Raw genomic sequence first — 21,056 nt, forward strand, 5'->3', positions numbered from 1 at the left:
CAAAAAATCGCGTCGCTCGCTTCGATCGCTCAGGTATTTTTTATTTTCAATTCTCACATAATTGAATTTCTACGATTTCTTAAGGTATTTATATGAAATAATAACAATTTCTTTACATTCTGAGCTGCACTCCAAATAACACAACATAATTTTGCCTCAGACCTTGCATTTAAATATATAATCCCACTGATTAAATGAATTATTGCACATATGTTTAATTGTAAAAAATAGTTTTGAAAATCTGTTTTCTCTGAAAACCTCTCTTCCTACCTGACCTTTTAAAATAGCTTGATTTGGTCATTTGGTCTCTTTACAGTTTAATTGTCACTTTTTCAAGTAAATCTAAATGTATGTCTGTGTGAGCCATTTAGCATTTGTTTAGATCTAGGTGCGAGGTATACGTTCATTTGAAGAATCTTACGTTCTCAATAAAATAAAATTATCTACACTCTAAATCATGTCACTTATGAGTCATGTTTAATACTACAATTTGATTAACCTGGTCCAATATAATGCTATAATTTTGCGAAGAGAATCCTATTTCCAGCCACATCGTATATACGATGGCCTATTAGTTTGACATAGTGTGTAGAAGAAGAAGAAGATGATGTTTCGTTCGTTATTTTTAAATAGTACTTCGTAAAACTACTTCTAGATGGCGCTGGCTCCATAATTTATTTCGAACAATTTTTAAATTCGAACCCAGGACCTACGGCATGCCAGCCTGATACTATATAGTCGCTTGTTCAAATAGGGTTGCAGAGATAGTAGGAGTGAGAAAGAATGTATGTAGGAGCTGTGCTTAGTGACTCGTGAGTTACAAGAGAGAGAGGAATGGGAGGGATTTAGAACAGGTCCGAGCCGCCGAGAATTCTAGCAGCGCGCTTTGGCAACTTTTTTCTTTCTTCTTAGCTACAAGGTATCGATGGTACTAATAGTTTTACCCGAAGCGTAGTGGCAGTAGAAGTATTAGTAATTAAATTAGTAACGGGCGTTGGCGATATGTGATTCACTTTGTCAAGCAGCCATTGAAAAATTATTCCCCTGACCGGTATATTAGGGGATATTTCACAAGAAGTATATTTATTGTAGTAGGGATAGCAAGAGTACGTAAACGATGTGGCTTAATTATGGGCTAGATCATCTTGTTTGTCTTAAAAATACTTCCAAGTAGTTAAAGAAATAGCGACGTGATTTAAAAATTATCTCAAATCTAAAGAAAACCTTACTTTTTTGAGAGTTTCAACTCTTCTGATTTCAAAAATATGCTTGATAAATATCTCAATATGAGGGAAAACACAGAAAAAACACTTCGAAAACTTGAAATTTTGGGGGGGGGGGCAAAAGAAAATTTGCGGAGAAGATTTTTGGCGGATTTTTTTCCTTGATACGCCACTCACGGCATCTCGCGGGAAAGCCAAGCACGAGCGCCCGAGACTGCCAAGTCTACTAATGCCACGCGAATCTGAATAGAATAGGCTTAACGCGGCGCTGAGACGCTAACAGGCGACATCTAGAGTGAAAATTGCTCCTTACTACGTTATGAAACGAAACAAAATTTTAACTAGGCCTTTTGCTTTGATTGCAATTTTATAAATTGCTACGAAACCAAATAAAGAAGTAAATATAATATAATAAACTAGAATTTAAGGTTTTTTTCGCAATTTAAGTTTGTGGATGACGAAAATTATGTCACTAACACTTTAAGGCCCAGCATTGCAGTTTAGCGGAGTGAGCCATGTATGTGCCAGAAATTTTAGTCGAGAGCCGCAACAAGACGCATTGTTATAAATTATGAAAGGGAAAAGTTGTAACGTTCGTGATGCTTTCATACTTTTTGAAACCTCGACACTCAAGAAGGGGCCCTAATTGTCGAATTGCGGGCGGGCCCGACAAACGTCGTTACGCCACTGGTCCAGAGTTCCTAAACTCGACATTTGCACGACTTTCAGCCATAGCCGACTGATTTTTAGCTACTTCAGAATTTCTGTACTCTAAATCTTGGCGTTTACTAGCCTTGCCCAACTGATTTCTCACACGTTCTGCTTCAACGTACTCTAAATCTTGGCGTTTGTTAGCCATAGCCAACTCATTTCTAACACGTTCAGTTTCAACGTACTCTAAATCTTGGCGTTTACTAGCCATACCCAACTGATTTCTAACACGTTCAGTTTCAACGTACTCTAAATCTTGGCGTTTACTAGCCATAGCCAACTGATTTCTAACACGTTCAGTTTCAACGTACTCTAAATCTTGGCGTTTACTGGCCTTACTCAACTGATTTCTAACACGTTCAGTTTCAACGTACTCTAAATCTTGGCGTTTATTAGCCATAGCCAACTGATTTCTAACACGTTCAGTTTCAACGTACTCTAAATCTTGCCGTTTATCAGCCATACTTAACTGGTTCTTAACTCTTTCCCTTGCTCTATACCATTCATTCAGCCTTTTAACTCTCTTGGCCAGTATACCAACTTGCTGTTCCCTTTCACGATATGACTCATTCTCCCGCTTTTTGGCCATTGATCGCGCCTCTTTCACTCTATACTCTTCATTCTGTCTCGAAATTCTCATTCTCTCTAACGGATACACATTACCATGAGACGTACAAGGTAATTGTTCATCGTTCGTTACTCAAATAGGTAGTATATAAAGGTGTCGAACTACAGTTAAAAGCAAGAACAACCGCAATTGCGAAAACCTTTGGTGGACAACCCACCCTAGGGAGGCTAGACGTTTCTCGTAACCCTAGCTGATCGCTGCGAATGTCTTAAACCCAACGATGACGATGGAGTTAGAAGCCAATGAGACAGATTGGTGTCTATGTGGAAAAGACGGAAGACTAGTAGATGGTGGTGTTTAGAAGCCAGTATGTACAAACTGGTGTCCATGTGGGATGGACGAAGACCAAAAGATGGTGGTGATTAGAAGCCAGTAAGTACAAACTGGTGTCCGTGGGGGATGGACAAAGACCAGAAGATGGTGGTGTGAGAACTCAAGTAGAGGAGCCATTTCCGTGACTGTGAAAGCAGTTCGGAAATGGCGAACACGTTTGCTCCGATTTGGAAACTGCGAACGCGGTCACGTGGGTGTAACAACAGACACACACACAGACACACACACACACACGATCGTTACAGAACCTCTCCGTGACATACGTCACTCGGAGAGGTAAATAATTTCCCGACGGACTCTGCCGAGTGCCTTCGCTCCTAGGGTGCTACAAAAATATTAGTCATCAGTAAAATCTACACATTCTTTATTTCATTTTAGATGGAAGTTCTTATTACACGCGAGCGACGCCGCGGGTAACGGCTAGTTAATTATAGTTTCCTTACTATCGTCTGCTATGAAATTATGAATTTTCCACATAAAAGCAAACGTTTGAAATTTGTCAACGTATCTTGTTAGCACGCAAAAACCTAGGCCGTTCTAGTTATCAACGAGAACGAAAATGGGGAAATAAGTTTAAGCGCGCTAAAAGGTTAGGCTGACTTCTGACCCAAAATTAATTTTTGACGTACTTTGTTAATTAGTTAAAGTACAATCCTTAGACTCAATTATTTAAAAAAACTAAACTGGTAAGTTTCTCATTTAATAAATGCTTGTTAATTTAGAAGTATTCCGAAAACTAACATCGCTGTAGTTTTTCCGTATGGCCTATCTCAATTGCCTTAAAAAACCGAAAAATTTTTAATGCTTTTTCTATGGGACGCTAACCCTAAAAACTGTGATTTTTCCTTTAACATTACGGAAGGGTGTCAAGTCATATCTACAAGGGCCTACCGGCCCTGTAGAATATAATCGACATGATGTACTTTCGAAATATTTTAAAATATTACACTGTTAACCAATTAAAATTATGATTAATCCGAACTGCATATTTTGATCAAGTGTGTGGTGGATTTCTGAATTAATATCATAATCATAAGATAATCATACCAAACTAAAAAGGAATTGCACTGTAAAAAGCATCAACCTCATTGATTCTTTCACAAAAGAGAGGGGTGTTCCCATTCAACCGAATCTCAATGGACAGAATCGCATTCGACAGAAAATGTTTGGCTAGAATTTCAAAATCTAGCCCAATGGCTATATTCCCGATGGACCGAAATCCCAATCGTCCAAATATGCCCTAAAAAATACATCAATATAACTTGAAACACTGTAGCCGTCAGCGATTCGGTGGTGTAGTTTTAAAATATATAAATTAAATGTTTCGTGATACTAATTAAAACGCTCACTTTCATTCCTTTCAAGGCAAGAGATATTTAGAATTAATAAACAAATTGTGCTTAAAATGAAGTATAATCTTAATGGTAGTTCCATCAATTTTTAAGTTTTAAATTAAAATTTTAATATTTTGGTTTCGGGTAGGTTAGGTTCGGTTCGGTTAGGATATTTTCCAATTAATTAGCTACCACCTTTTCCAAAACATTCTCCTACTAATTAGCTTACACGTTTTCCAAAATATTCTCCTAATAGTTAGCTGCCACCTTTTCCAAAACAATGGTTCCAATAATTCCTTGCCACCTTTTCCAAAATATTCTCCTCTTAATTAGTTGCCACCTTTTCCTAAATACTTTCCTATTAATTAGCAGCCACCTTTTCCAAAATATTCTGCTATTAATTAGCTGCCACCTTTTCCAAAATATTCTCCTATTAAATAGCTGCCACCTTTTCCAAAATATTCTATTAATTAGTTGCCACCTTTTCCTAAATATTTTCCTATTAATTAGCAGCCACCTTTTCCAAAATATTCTGCTATTAATTAGCTGCCACCTTTTCCAAAATATTCTCCTACTAATTAGCTGCCACCTTTTCCAAAATATTCTCCTACTAATTAGCTGCCACCTTTTCCAATTTATTGTCCTATTAATTAGCTGCCACCTTTTCCAAAACATTCTCCTACTAATTAGCTACCACCTTTTCCAAAATATTCTCCTAATAGTTAGCTGCCACCTTTTCCAAAACAATTGTTCCAATAATTCGTTGCCACCTTTTCCAAAATATTCTCCTATTAATTAGTTGCCACCTTTTCCTAAATATTTTCCTATTAATTAGCTGCCACCTTTTCCAAAACATTCTCCTACTAATTAGCTACCACCTTTTCCAAAATATTCTCCTAATAGTTAGCTGCCACCTTTTCCAAAACAATTGTTCCAATAATTCGTTGCCACCTTTTCCAAAATATTCTCCTATTAATTAGTTGCCACCTTTTCCTAAATATTTTCCTATTAATTAGCTGCCACCTTTTCCAAAATATTCTCCTATTAATTAGCTGCCACCTTTTTAAAAATATTCTCCTATTAATTAGCTGCCACATTTTCCAAAATATTCTCCTATTAATTAGCTGCCACCTTTTCCAAAATATTCTACTATTAATTAGCTGCCACCTTTTCTAAAATATTCTCCTAATAGTTAGCTGCCACCTTTTCCAAAATATTCTCCTATTAATTATCTGCCACCTTTTCCAAAATATTCTCCTATTAATTATCTGCCACCTTTTCCAAAATATTCTCCTATTAATTATCTGCCACCTTTTCCAAAATATTCTCCTAATAGTTAGCTGCCACCTTTTCCAAAATATTCTCCTAATAGTTAGCTGCCACCTTTTCCAAAATATTCTCCTATTAATTAGCTGATAACGTGATAAATGACTTAAAATAATAAAAAAAACTACAATTCCCTTTAAAAAGTAAATTTTCGGGGATCTGAAAGTATTTGGTTCTTCTAAACTAAAATAGGTGGTTAATATTTTACAGAATGTTCGCGTATGGTGCTCAATTTCTTTGACCATTATTTTATTATAAGTCAAAGAAATTGTTTGCTTGCAAAGATGCAATCTTTGCGCTCCCGGGAATTAAATTCATTTTAGTTCCATCGGGTGCATATGCGCATGCATTCTTGTCCCAATGGACCGAATCCGAAACCCGGAGAAGTGCGGGTTTTCGCTTCAATGGGACTGTCCCATTGGACCGAATCCGCCAAAAGTGCGGGTTTTTCGGTTGATTGGGACTGGTTTCGGCCGAATGCGATTCGGTCCAATGGGGCAGAGCCAAAAGAGAAGAGAAAATTACAATGTGTAAACATCAACTTCTGTTAAACTATCTCTAATAAAAGACAGTTCAATTTTCTTTGATGTCATATTATTCAGGTATATCTGGTCAAAATTTCTCTTTATTCTAAAGCAGTAATCCAATCTTAATTCCCTAAAGAGGACAACCGCTGTTGAGTTAGTAGGATTGAAGCTACCAATACTAGCTCATATACTTTGATTTTAACCATTATCTAATTTCGTATTTAATTTTTCCGGTTCATGTTATAGAAAACCGAGATGATAATATTAAAGTGAGGCCTCTTAGATTTCCAGATTTTCAAACGACCATAACTCGGGTTCCACACATCGTATCTTCCTCTCGTTGTTTTTCTTTTTTCCAATTTAGAAGGTTTGTTCTACAACGTCTACGTGATTATAAAAAATAATGAAATGTAAATAGAAACGATTGGGCTGCGTGTTTTAGTGTCATCTACCAATGTCAATAATAAATTGACCGCTTGTGCGATTAAAATTCTAAATGATGATAACCTAGTTTAACCCTTATTAAGTATACTAGAAAAGACCCCAACACTCAGAGAAAATCCGTTGGTGAACGGCAGATGTTTCTGGCCGAGGGGCCGGACATGGAGCGATTTCGTGTACGGGATTTCAGGATTTTGGGATTATCAAAATGATTTTGAAATTTTGACCCGGATTTCAGGATTTTAGAATTTTGACCTGGATTTTAGGATTTTAGAATTTTGACCTGGATTTTAGGATTTTGAGTGGGAATTTGGAACTTTGACCAGGATTTTAGGATTTTGATTGGGAATTTTGACCAGGTTTTTAGGATTTTGATTGGGAATTTGGAAAATTCACCCGGATTTTGAACGGTATTTTGGGAATCTCACCCTGATTTTAGTTTTCAACTTATTATAGTGTTCTGAGCGCTGAATTTTATGCCAGTGTATTATCGTTGGATTTCAATCCCAAGTATATTATTTTCATTCAATTTACTATACTACCACTTAAGTGTAATGTAAAAACCGAAATTTGAAGTAGATCACCTATTCATCATATTTTGACACCATATTTAATGCATATCAAGGGAGTGGTGCTAGATATGTTAACAAACAAGCCGACCATCACAACAAATTCGTTTTAGAACCCTTAAAACTAAATTGATTTTTATTACTTTTAACACTCGGCCCATCTATTAGTTTTCGTCGTAACATGTTGAAACAATTAAGAAGTAGAAACTTATCCGAGAGTTATCTGTAGACAAATAAATTAAGTTGCGAAACCAAAATAAACCTCTCCGAGGCGAGACAAGGGCTAACTACCAAATTAAGAGGTTTTTCTTAAATAACTAAATAAATATAATTGATATTAATTATTTTAATCGTCAGAAATCTACCTTAGTTCTAGTTAAGTCGTTTTAAGAAACTTTTCTCCTAAAATAATTTTAAACATAGCTTTTTGGATTTCTGGCGCTATCTTTTTCACTGATTTTGTAAATTTATAACGCAATTTGTTCATATTAAATGATAAGACAAGTTGGGCAACAAAAATAAACCTCTCCGAGTCAAGACGCAATGATGAGGTTTTTCTTAAAAAATTAAATAATCGTCATTAATTTACCTTAATTCTAGCTAAATCGTTTTAAAAAACTTTATCCCTGAAATCATTTTAAACATAGCTATTGTTGATCTTTGAATTTAAGCGTATGCCTCTTTAATAACTTTGGAAATTTAGGGTAATGATTCACGATAAATGATAAGAAAACCCGCAACTGCGTTACCCTTTGGTGGAAGCCGTGCCATTGGGAGTCTATAGTCTGTCAAACGAAAGAAGAGCCCTGAGAAATTTGTCCAAATTGGTGTCGCCACCATCGACCCCATGGTACTTTATCAACTTGTTTTGTTTTGTCAATAGTCGTCTGTAATATAGTCTGCTATAAACAGATAGGCTTATTCGCAATAGAACCAATACATTTTGCTATATATATTTAATATGTTTATGTTTCATGATTTTATACGATCATCGAGTATTAAAGAATAAAAAACAAAATTAACGACAAGACACCAGTTTTATCTTTGTTGAACTAGCATTGCAATATATTTTAATGACATAAGTTAAAGTACTTGTCCATAAGTAGTTCAGCATCAAAGCGTCTTCAGTCCACGTTTTCATCAGAGTCTTCGCTGTCTTCTTCCATATTAATTTTAAGAGGTTCAATTGTGGTTTCGATGATGGGATCTTTTCCCAATACTCATGCATTATATTCTCGACGTGCTCTACGCCAATTCTCTAGTGTCACACGTTCAATGGCCCTCAATGTTGCATCTTTGACCGTCGAGAGTTTGAAACCAGAATTCTGCTTCGCAACGTCGTTCTTCACTTGTGCCCATATTAGTTCAATCGGGTTAAACTGGCAATGGTACGGTGGAATCCTCACTACCGTGTGACCTCTACTTTTAGCAACCTCGTCAATTTCGTACTTCAGGGTTCTGGACTTGTGACGCTTTATTATTTCATAAAGTTCACGTCGAGAATATAATGCTTGAGTATTGGGAAAAAGATCCCATCATCGAAACCACAATTGAACCTCTTAAAATTAATATGCAAGAAGACAGCGAAGACTCTGATGAAGACGTGGACTGAAGACGCTTTGATGCTGAACTACTTATGGACAAGTACTTAAACTTATGTCCTTAAAACATATGGCAAGTTCAACAAAGATAAAACTGGTGTCTTGTCGTTAATTTTGTTTTTTAGCCATATCGTAGTATACGATAGGCTCTTAGTTTAACCCGAGCCGTCCGTAGTAGTAGTAGTAGTAGTAGTGGCCGGGGTTGTCGCTTCGTTATCGTCAGATTTTAGCTTAAAAGGAATTTTATATTACCACAACCCACCCATAGGGGTTACTGGGCTCGGTTAGAGATTTAATTTTAATTAAAATTTTTTCAAGTCAGACCCGGGAATCGAACCCGGGACGCTGGTGTAGAAGACAGCCACTCTACCAATGAACCATAGAGACTTGAAAGAAACTCCGAGATTTTTATTATTTATTCTTATCTCTAAAATGTCGGGGTGATGTGGGGTGGGGTACCTCTTAATCTGTGGGGTCGGATACTTTTGAATTTTTATCTGTGGGGTCGGATACTTATGAATTTGTATGTTTGGGGTTTTTATATTTATTTTCTTTTTATGTATGTGCTAATTAAATAGATAACGATTTTCCCCGTTTTTCGTTCTTGTTCGGTATCTATCGTCATCTATGTTATGTTTGACTGGAACGTTTTGGCGGTTAATTCAAATGTGGGTTTAGATAGAGCTAACATAGTGTTAAATGAGCGTTATGCGTTTGATCATTTTAGCATTGCTAAAGGTAATTCGAGGGGATAATCACTAAAATGCGTAATCACTATAACTAAACTTTCTCTTTCAAAAGTTTCTGGGCATAAGTCCTTGTTAGAAATTTATAAGATGCGATAAGTGTGCATCGGCATAAGTCTATGTTGTAAACTCATCGAGGGGATTATCACTAAAAACTATCTGTTCTTCGATTCGCCGGAATATTAGAATTACAGCATAAGTAAATTATACGGTTATAATTTAATCACTGTTTAGAGTAGGGAATCGAGGGGCTATTCACTCTGATTTTATGCACGGTAAATCATTTAAGCATTGAAAAAGATTCACTCATTAGGGTAAGGTATAGAGGGGTTATCCACTCATTAGGGTAGGGTATAGAGGGGCTATTCACTCGTACGATATGGCTACTATTACGAGCCCTTGGGCCGTCTTGTTATTCTTTAATAATCGATGATCGTAAAAAATCATGAAACATAAACATATTAAATATATATAGCAAAATTTATTGGTTCTATTGCGATTAAGCCTATCTGTTTATAGCAGACTATATTACAGACGACTATTGACAAAACAAAACAAGTTGATAAAGTACTATGGGGTCGATGGTGGCGACACCAATTTGGACAAATTTCTCAGGGCTCTTCTTTCGTTTGACTGACTATAGACGTTTCTCGTAACCCTAGCCGATCGCCGCGTACATTTTAACCCTAACGATGATACTGGAGTACATGTTAATATTGCTCCGATTTGCCAACTGCAAATGCGGTGACAGACACAACAGATAAGCCCAGTGTAATAGCTTTCCGTGAGCTCTCAAGCTGGTGTCGAGCGTTTTATGCATCTGTAGATCATGGAAGATTAATGGGGATAAAGGATAATGGGGGAGGATACTTATAAGGCCAGGGTTATAACATGGATAAAGAATGAGCGTGAGGAAATTTGTTTTCACGCTATAGGATCGGCAGCTCCCTATCTCGAACGACAGCTTATTCTGTATATACTCTGTTACAATATCGGTTGTCAGCACGCGCAAAGCTGTTTCTCTATGTAACGTAGCTTTGTACGTGCTGTCAAAAGACAAAAAACTTCAGGATCTTCAGGATTTAAAATATCCGCGAGTTTTTTAGCTCGAGTGCACGGACCTCTAGGCCTTAGTTTCAAATACGTGTGAAATTACCTACAGCCTACTACACGTATTTGAAACTAAGGCCTAGAGGTCCGTGCACTCGAGCTAAAAAACTCGCGGATATTTTAAATCCTCAAGATCCTGAAGTTTTTTGTCTCTTGACAGCACGTACAAAGCTACGTTCCATAGAGCAATATATTTGCGCGTGCTGACAACCGATGTTGTAACAGAGTATGTACAGAATAAGCTGTCGCCCGAGATAGGGAGTTGCCTATCCTGTAGAGTGAAAACAAATTTCCTCACGCGCATTCTTTATCAATGGTTATAAGATGTATTAATTCTAATATCCCTGGTAAGGTTAACTCCTACCAGCTTAGGCTGTTAGCCTCCAACAACAGGCGGATGGGGTGAATTCAAAATGGCGTAACCGTATCCGTGTAAAATTCTTGCCGGGAGCTTGATTTCCTTTTCTAACATCGTGTTCGCGCATACTATGTCGCCTCTGAGTTCTTAGCAAGATTTTAATACAAATTTCGTGATTTTGAATATTTTTTTTTGAAAGGGATTTTAGGATTTTCATTTGGATTTTTCGGATTTTAGGACTTTGACTTGGATTTTAGGAATGGCCGAAGTCCGACCCCTCGACCCGAGTTAAAGTTGCTTGAAAATCTTGACATCTATGAGGCTTTACCTTAAGAAAGATCGTTACTTACACATGGCACCACCATGATAATAACAGAAGTAAGATGATACTTTACTCTCATCTTACTTCTGATAATAATTATACTAATTTTTTCTGGAAAACTAGCTCGTTTGGAGTTCAGAAAGAATAGTCAGAAGTTATTAGCCCACCCAAAAACGGATTTATGTACTAAGAACGTCGGATCGTAGCTTTAGCCTCACATACTTTATTGAGAAACTTCGTCTGCTTATATTTTGACTCCACCCACAAATTCTGTGTATAGATTCTTGAGATCAAAAATGTTATTCTTATCTCTATTTTCGTGGTTAAATATTTTTTTTCCGAAATTGCGCCAGTGGTAAAAAAGCAAAGTGGACAACAATGCGATAAAACTCCCGATTTAGTGGAATTAAGTTTTAAAGTTAAGAATATAAATAATTGATGTTTCTTTTTTTAAGTATCTAGTTTTTCTTTCTTTGTACTAACGTAGCAAATTCACTACCCATCCTCGACTACTTTGTATGTTTTGATGGGAGTGGCTCATAATTTCAAAAAATAGATACTGCATAAAGCAAGTAAATAATAATAATAACTTATAATTGTACTACAATAATAATTTTAGTACAAAGAAAGAAAAACTAGATTCCACTAAATCGGGAGTTGCTTTTTTACCACTGACGCAATTTTGGAAAAAAATTATTTAACCACAAAAATAGAGATAAGAATGACATTTTCGATCTCTAGAACTCGCTATATACAGAATTTGTGGGTGGAGTCAAAATATAAGCAGACGAAGTTTCTCAATAAAGTATGCGAGGATGGGTAGTGAATTTGCTACGTTCCACGTTCTTCCTACATAAATCCGTTTCTGGCCCACCATAAGTATTATTAAAAGTATTTTAATCTTTATTAATTTTATATATCTTGCCAAGAATCAAAAACAAACTGCGATTTTAATCATATATGAATGCAATAAAAGTCCAATCAAATATTACCGGATTTGGCAATGAATTCAATTGGACTTTTTAAGAAGTATATCATGTGGAATTCCATCACGATATGACAAGAGGCTTGGATAATCGTATATTTTGACGTTTTTGATGTATTCACTGGTGCATGATTAAGACATTTTGACCCCTAAAATACTTGAATGAATGAAACAAGACAGTGCACTAAGTGCAGGAATAATTTTGAGCGGGTGTCCCATCACAGACCACTATTGGGGGTCCGCGAGCAAAGCGCTAGGTCGTATGAATCAGGAAAGGAGTTGAAGTTCGCACAGACGGTGGGTAAGTCACCACCTGCCGAAACGGGGTAGTCCCTCAGACTTTGTCGCCCAGTAGCTTGGCCTACAGGAGAATGATGTCCATTTGTGTTATGAAGTAAATTACGGCCAGAAATATTAGGCTAAAAATGGGTCTATGTTTTCTCATCATCAAGAAATATTTTTGATACCGTATTGGAACTTTGGAAGTTTCGTGTTTTTACGAGATTTTGATTGTTAGTTTTTTACTGACCTTTAGACATAATTATTTTTTACTAATTTTTAACTCATTAATATTGAGTAATCCCAACCATACGTGGATTAATATTTCTACAATTAACTGCAATTTTTCCGTTAGAAAATTGAGTTCCCAGTTAGCAAGAGTACAGATAGCATTTCAGTAGGAATATTCCTCACCTAGATATTTTTCTGCACGACTTTGTATTAGATGTAACCGGAATCACATGTAATCAGCGGCAATAACGAAAAATCAATGTAAAGTTTGTGGAAATCACCGAAAATAATCGTAATCACAGAAATTAAGGAATTCGTTCAGTAATCATCGGAATTCACAAAAAATTCAGAAATCAGTAATCAGGTGTACAAAAGTTTGGCGAATGACAAGCCCCTTGGATTTTCCTTTTCACCCTCCATTTAAGACTACCTTGGTTTTTGTCACTTGGGCGAAACAAGTGAACATATACCATAATGTAACAGAAATTCGGCCTGACATCAGGTAAATAAATACAATGTAAAGAAAATGCGCTTTGTATCTTTATTAAGGCATGAAAAACAAATAAGAACTATAATAATGAACTAATCTTCCTAAGAGTGTTTTTTCCTAATGTGGTATTTTAGATTATGAGACTGGTTGTAAATCTTCTTGCAATTGTCGAAAGGACATTTGAATACTTCGTTTGAATGAGTCTGTTGATGTCTGGCAAGTAGTGTTTTCGATGCAAATGACTTCTTACACGAATCATTGCCACAAACAAAGCGATTCTCAATGTCAGCGTAATGGGTTCTAGAATGAAATTTGAGGTCAGACTTTCGGATGAACGACTCTCCACAGTTGTTAAATTGACAGTGATACGACTTCTTATCAGAATGAATTCGTTCATGAACTTTCAGAGGGCCTTTTGTTTTGAATCGTTTTTTGCACGACGGAAATGAACATTCAAACATCTTAACCTCAGCGTGGGTAAGCATATGTTCCTTGAGAAGGAATTTGTGTTTATAGGATTTTCCACAGTTAAGAATATCGCATTTGAAAGGGCGTGCTTCAATATGTGATCTTTCGTGAGTGATGAGCTTAGACTTGAATATAAATGACTTTGCGCAAGATGCTACTGAGCAAGTAAATGGTTTTTCTTCAGTATGTTTCTGGCGGTAATGCTCGTTCAAATAACGAGAAGTTTTAAAAACCTGATGACACTCATCACATTCTGTGTTAAGTGACTTTGTTCTGGGTCTCTTTTTTCTTTTGATACTTGGAATTTTATCAGGGGATTTTCGAGTATCTGTTTTCATTGGTGGAGAATTATCACGAGGATCAACACTGTCGTCAACCTTTACCGAGGAATCAATAGAATTATTTTTGTAGAGACCTTCATGGCTGAAAATCAGCTCTTCCACTGTTGAATCGGAATTAATATCGCGGTTTGATAAGCTTTCTCTGGAATCACTTAATTCATGCTCACTTGAGATGACGTGATTATCTGTAGATTCAGCGACATATTTAATCCTTTTGTCAGATTCTGATGAGCAATTTAGTTCGGCAGTTTCTTTATTAATTTCATTTGTTGAAAAATGTGCCTTTACACCAGTCATTTCATATGGTTTAGACACTATCGAACTCTCATTTTGTACGCAGCATTTGCTAGTATCATCGTGGACAACATTTCCATTCCTAGCCTCATCGTGGACAACATTTCCATTGCTAGTCTCATAGTGGACAACATTTCCATTGCTAGTCTCATAGTGGACAACATTTCCATTGCTAGTCTCATAGTGGACAACATTTCCATTGCTAGTCTCATCTTGGACAACATTTCCATTCCTAGTCTCATCGTGGACAACATTTCCATCGCTAGTCTCATCTTGGACAACATTTCCATCACTAGTCTCATCTTGGACAACATTTCCATTGCTAGTCTCATCGTGGGAAAGATTTTCATTGCTAGTCTCATAGTGGACAACATTTCCATTACTAGTCTCATCGTGAACAACATTTCCATTGCTATTGTCATCAAGCACAACATTGCGAATACTGTTCTTGATAGGTATGTCATTTTGATTACAATCTACATTGTGCTTGGGTAAGGACGGGGCCGGTTTTGTGGCTGATGACACGTCACATGACTTATAAATATTGTGCTTGTTTTTCATGTGGCGTCTTTGATTACTTTTGCTTGTGAATTTCAGACCACAGTCTTGCATTTCACATTCAAATCGCTTCTCCCTTGACCTTACGCGAAGTCCTATCTTGTGTGTGCGCTGTTTGTGTCGTTTAAGATGAACCAGGCTTTCAAACTCACTCAAGCAGCCCTCTATTTCGCATTTAAAAGTTTCACTTCCAGTAGTTGTCCCCGTAGTTAGCGGATTCTCGCTTAGTCGACAATGGTGTTTCTTTAAATGTCGTTTCAGGTATCGCGGTTGAGAAAATTTTAATCCACAATTTGACATTGTACATTTAAAGAGCTTTTCGCCAATATGATTCATTTTGTGGTATCTCAGGTCAGTATTTCTATAAAAAATAAAAGTATTGAATAAGTCCTGCAACCAATGAAAAAGGGTCTAAACGGGCACTTGGTTTTAAAATTTTAGCCATAGAATATTACTTTTTCCGCGAAAAAAATGTTTGTTGAGAATTTATATCGCCTTTAGCCGATACTTAATTATTTCTATATTTGAAATTATACAGAATAATGTAGCTAATAATTTTAGCAAGATCTAAACTATCTTGAATTTTAGACCAGGTACACTTTCTCTTGCTAGCCCCTTAAAACAAATGATACCACTCCACGAGCAAGATAAAAATAAATATACACTCCATTGTAACATGGATATGTATAAATAATAAAGTATTAGGGATTCCCAACTTGATTCAAATTCTGGCCTCCTAAAGTACGTAAATCCTAGCAGATGTGAGGTGACTCTAAATTGAGTCGGAAGTAGCTAAGTCACGCGAAAAACTTATCGCTGTCCGGAGACACTGCCGGAGAGTCCTGAGTTGGGGTTTGGAATTTCGTCAACACGCAAAAAAAAAAATACGAATGTAACGCTCACTCACAACGTTGAGGCCTTTTTTCTTTATTACGATGTTACTTGTAAAAGGTAAGAAATGGGAATCCATAATTCGTTAGTATTTATACATGTCCATGATTATAACATACCTAATAAATGATTTTCCACACTTCTCGAAATCGCAAATGTATGGTCGCACACTGGCATTCTCGTTCGACTGTAAATATCCACTCTCCGCGTGCCTTCGCTTCTGATGAACAATCATATTATATTTTTTAAGAAACCCTCTACCACAAGTGACACAAGTAAACTTTTTTTCACCAGTGTGGCTCATGAGGTGTTCTTCATAATGACACTTCAACTTGAAAATGCGACTACAATATTCACACGTATGTATACTGGGTTGTCTAAGTTTTGTCTTAGTCTTTGGATTTATATTTTGTTTTCGTTGTTTAAATTTTGATTTTAGTACTTCACGTTTAGGTTTCACTATTTCTTTTCGAAGCGTTCGTCTCTCATTGTATTTTTTAGTTAAAGATTTCATTTTCTCCTTGGTCTGGTTTTTAATATTTTTCGCTGTAATTTTCTTCTTTTTTCTCTTTGATTTTTCATTTCCAGATGACTCATTTGAATCCGAATTGATGATATTTTCAGCAAAAAACTCGGTTAACACGTTATGTAATAATTTAGCATTTTCATTATTATTCACTCTTTGACATATATCTGACAGTTTGCCTTCGTAGCCACTCGGTTTATCGTTGACAGACTGTTCCAAAGGCAAAGTGTTCTTTAGGTGTATAGCATTTTCTAAGTTTTCTACATTGTTCAGTTTCGAAAAAGTAACTTCTTTCTCCTTAACCTTTTCAGCAAGTTGTCTCTTGAAAGGACGTGAACCTGCATATTGTCTGGATTTCGATTTAACAACTTTTTGGTCAAATAAGTCTAGGCCTGAGACTAATTTCCCAATATCGTCTTGCTTCATGGTTATTTTGTGATTAACATCTTTGTTAAGTGTCTCCAAGTTTTCAATATCTTCATTTGATACCCAATATTTCATGGCTTCCGGTTCTAAATCTTTCATTTCCGAATAATTCATGTTTGTATTTTCTTGAGATGGAAAACTGGGGTGGATAATAGTAAAGTCTTCATCAGTTTTACCAAAATCGTCTACTTCCATGGCATTCATTTAGGGCAACAGATTCTCTAATAGACCTTGAAACAATTGGAAGAATCGTATCTAACAAAAACATAAATACAATAGTCTTAGATAAATGAAACTATAGATCATTTCATTAATTCCAGACACGAAGCAAACACCACGGGGGTTTCCCTCGCGTCAAGAAGCACCGCTAGAGGTATTGCGAGTCGACTAATAGCCTATAGCGGGTAGAAAACTAGGGCTTCGTCTGGCACTGCCTCTTGGTGCGAGGGAAATAGACTAAGAGGGTAGCCTCCCACCTGTCTGGGTTTCTATGCTAGTAATACATGAAATGGTCTATTTGTTAAAGACAGTCACAAATATGAACAGGTAATAATGGAAAATGTTAAAATTTTACTTTAATCCCCTTATAAAAACTTTTTTTTCGAAACAATAAATTGTTTGAACAATTAAATTTTACTTAAAACGAATTCTAATTTAACTAATCAAACGCATTCGCAATTCCCTTTCGTCACCAACGAGTGCATTAATTTCAAAATTAGCATTCACGAGGTTGGACCAAAAATTAAAAAGGTTTAAAAACCACCCCACCCCACTACATAACCATGAACGAAATAGTGAACAATTCAGGATATGCTTTTAACGGAAAAAAACGTCCACTATATGTTTAACAAGCTGCTACTATCGCCCCTGTTGAGACAAATTCGTACTAGCGGAATCACCTCATTTTAGGGACAGAATTAAAGCCAAAGTGTTTTCATTCCTTTCTCATGCGGATAATGTAAATACCGGCAACACGTACTTCAAACATAGAACATACTTACTTTACAGTTAAGTTTACGCCAGTGAGAGCCTCAAAATACGAGAAAACAAGGCCATGTGACTATGTATAGTACATTGATACCATAAATATTGAACATTTCAAGGTGGTTAGCGTTTTATGCCGGGCTTCCAATTGCGGCCACAACGTTTTAGAGGGTCAGGCTTTTCGCGGGCTTGGAAAGACTTATACTGAAGTGATTTTTTCATTTTCCAAAGGCCGTATATAGAGTCTTGGCTCAAAATTTCATTTGGAATGGATGTCGTAACATAGCTTACTTCCAGAAAGGTAACAGATTAAGCCTGACAGATACATCTTTTGGTAATTTAGTTACAGATGGGTTCCAAATTTAAAAAATGGAAGTTCCAAGTGCCCTTAAGCTGAAATTCCTTTAACCAATGGGCCAATTAAATTTAAATGGTAACATGCAAGTATGTTACCAATATTTTAAGGAATAAACTAATTGATGAATCTGCCTTGAGAGAGACATGAGGATAATGAAGCTAGAGAACAAGGTTTTACTGATTATTTATCCCAAAAAGAGTCCGAATAAACCAGGGAAATTAGTATTCATAAGCAGCTAGCTTCATTATATAAAACTTTTAATTAAGCAAGAGACCTCGTTATGTAGAGGGTGTTCCAAAAGTAGTAGCGAGTTCTAGGGGTGATTTTCAGACGAAACATTCTACAAGTTTTGATTTAAGTGTTTCACGGATGACCCTTTAAACTTAAGTAAGAAACTGAAAGACAATGCTAATTTACTGGGGTCTTCAGTAAAACACTCTTATCATAACGTAGTGCAAAAAGTCACAGAACATTTCCGACTCAAAATTGCCCATAGAACCCACTGTATTTCGGTCCTACAACGTTTTTTTTTCTTTAAATCTGGTAAATCTATCAGTTTACGACACGAAAGAAATCGGTGATTTCGTAACGTCAATTAGCTTAACTTTAGGCAGCTACTTTACATGTAATTTATTATAAATTTATTTTTATATACTTAAGAAAAAATAGCGGAAGGACCCAAGTGCATCGGCTCTATGGGAAACCAATTTTGAGCCGAAAATGTATTTTCTAAAACATTTTGCCCTAAACTGGTCATGATTAGAGTGTTCTACGGATAATCCCTTAAATTTAAGCAAGAAACTGAAAAACAATGCCAATTTACTAAAGTGGTCATCCGTAAAACACTCTAATCATAGCTTGTAACTTAGAGCAAAAAGTCATAGAACCCACTGTACTTTGGTCCTACCACCTTTTCGGGAGCCTTGTAAATCAATCTGTGTACGGCACGAAAGAAATCGGCGGTTTCGTAACGTTAATTATCTTAACGTTACCTTCATAGCTGCGAGCTAAGCAAATTCGGTATGATTCCGCCACTTTTCCCGCTTTTTGGTATAGTAAAGGCTTCTTCAGATGATACAACTTCTGACTCAACTATCGATGGGTCAAAAAGTAGAGCCAGCAAAAATTGTTTAGTGATCATATTTTAATTTGGTGATTCAACTTGTACAACTTCTGAAGTTGACTCACCTAAATGAGTCAATAAGTGTGTCGTCTGAAGAGGCCTTTAATTACCAGAGTATAGTTAACTCGCGTGACGGTAAAATTTTAGTCACTCAGTGAGTTTCTGAACGAGCTTGAGAGCAATACACACTTAAAATATCGAATTAGCTCCTCTAGTGATGGGCTTTTAATTCGAAAAATTAAAATTTCTACATGTGTACAATGTGGTTACGGAATTATATTCCTGCCAGACTAGAATGAGATAGTTGAAAAATTTCAAAGGATTTGTTGGTAGGGTTTTAAATTAAAGGGCGGCTCCGTTGACGCACCTTAAAAATGGCTTTTCTACTACTGAAAAAAGCTACCACACAGTCTACAAATAACACCTTTAAGGCTTTCAGTCCTATTTAGAACATCTTCGTGAATCTTAGCTGTTTTGCTTTATTTTACCAAAAATTATGTTCAAAACTTAATTTAAATCCATTATACTTTTTTTCCAACTTTTAACTAAATAATGAATAAAATTTCCAACTTTCTACATTAGCGAGGACGTTGTTTCTCAATTTAGGCATTTAGGCTAGCAATGAACAGAACAAATAGCAGACGAACCAGCCGCGTTACTGCGCGTTAACACAAACGACCTATTTTTAATGTAGTAAAACAACCAGCTTCTGGGCAGTAACTCTACGCGAGCTCAACGGCCAACTACGGCGAAAGTCTGATACAGCTAGAATGTTTCCTTGTGCCCTACTTTCCCCTTCATCCACCTTTGCCGGCATTCACTGTTACAGTTTTTGTAAACACACGCTTATCCTTTCCCATTTTACTTACATAACGACCAATTCAAATAATTTAATGGAAAGTGAATCGGTGATAACGTTTTACGCCATTAAACTTCAAAAGTTCAAATATTATACTTTAATGGTTCACCCGCAGATGGCGTTAGCGAAACCCGAAATAAGAGCTTCAACTTGTCTCCAATTGTTTATATGTTTTTCCTCTACCTCTCTCTCAAAAAATCCCCTCAGTCTATAATTATACGCCCTTCTTGCTACAAGTTACAACTAGTGCATGTTTCGGTTAGTACATGCAAAGGTATGGCTGTTAAGCCCTGGATTGTTCATTATTTCATTCATGACAGACTAAACTGGCAATCTCTCAAGGACCGTCGTCTTTACCTAGACTTGCTTATAATATTTAAAATACTACGATGCCCGGATGAAAGGTATTTTTCATATACAGCGTCAACTATTAAAACCCGTGGCCCCAGCTTTAAATTACACCTTCCCCACTTTCGATGTGATGCTGCGAAATACTCATTTTTCCGTACGGTAATCATTCCCTGGAATAACTTACCTGAGGATGTTGTGTCCGCTAGTTCAGTGGCGATTTTCAAGCATAAACTATTAGAATACCTCAACACCACTTAAATTAACGAGATTACATGGCTCTAAGGCAATATGCCCCTTGACACTCACGGACAAAGAGCAAAAAAAAAAAACCCAACACATCCAAGGCTTATACCCTTATTTTACCATTCACGTAACTGTGTTCGAAAACCAAATACAATTTAGCTTACCTATCAGCTGAATATATATTTAAACTCATTTTAGAGCATTTACATTGTCAGTGGTCCAAGTGCGGCGCTCACTTTCAGCTCCTAAATTTATTACTGGAGGTTTAAATCATTATCCGATTATGGTTTGATTTTGAAGAGCAATGAAATGTAGCAGACGACAAATAAATAACTTCTCTCTTAACTTCAGCCATAGCCCACTCGTTTACGCGCACAGCGACACAAGCTACTCGTGCTAAAGTAATGGCAATTGGCATGC

The 21,056-nt window shown here is 36.4% G+C and overlaps 1 protein-coding gene across 5 annotated transcripts; it reads right to left on the reverse strand.

Annotated features, from left to right (window-relative positions):
* Positions 1 to 11,979: 11,979 nt before the first annotated feature.
* Positions 11,980 to 21,042, reverse strand: LOC149682623 (uncharacterized). Of its 5 annotated transcripts, none has more exons than XM_089834266.1 (4): positions 20,801 to 21,042; positions 16,895 to 16,948; positions 15,886 to 16,810; positions 11,980 to 15,236 (listed from the first exon to the last, which is right to left on the reverse strand). In XM_089834266.1, exons 2-4 carry the CDS (start codon positions 16,920 to 16,922, stop codon positions 13,316 to 13,318), a joined length of 2,874 nt encoding a protein of 957 aa, XP_089690392.1. In that variant the 5' UTR covers positions 16,923 to 16,948; positions 20,801 to 21,042; the 3' UTR covers positions 11,980 to 13,315. The 5 variants fall into 5 exon arrangements, with proteins under 5 accessions (XP_089690392.1, XP_089690391.1, XP_089690390.1 ...); XM_089834265.1 differs by having other exon boundaries at positions 16,895 to 16,973; XM_089834264.1 differs by having other exon boundaries at positions 11,980 to 13,514; positions 13,584 to 15,236; positions 15,886 to 16,973.
* Positions 21,043 to 21,056: the final 14 nt, after the last annotated feature.

Source organism: Phalangium opilio, unplaced genomic scaffold (assembly GCF_054372755.1).
Source record: "Phalangium opilio isolate 3A_F unplaced genomic scaffold, DU_Popi_V2 ptg000038l_1, whole genome shotgun sequence".
NCBI classification, from domain to species: Eukaryota; Metazoa; Arthropoda; class Arachnida; order Opiliones; family Phalangiidae; genus Phalangium; species Phalangium opilio.

What these genes read in the sequence shown, in the direction of transcription:
- LOC149682623 (XM_089834263.1), bottom strand. Translation starts at nt 16,922, where the DNA reads ATGAATGCCATGGAAGTAGACGATTTTGGTAAAACTGATGAAGACTTT. An exon ending in TGTGGAAAATCATTTATTAG is followed by an intron (nt 15,237 to 15,885) that starts GTATGTTATAAT and finishes TATTTTTTATAG; the next exon opens with AAATACTGACCTGAGATACC.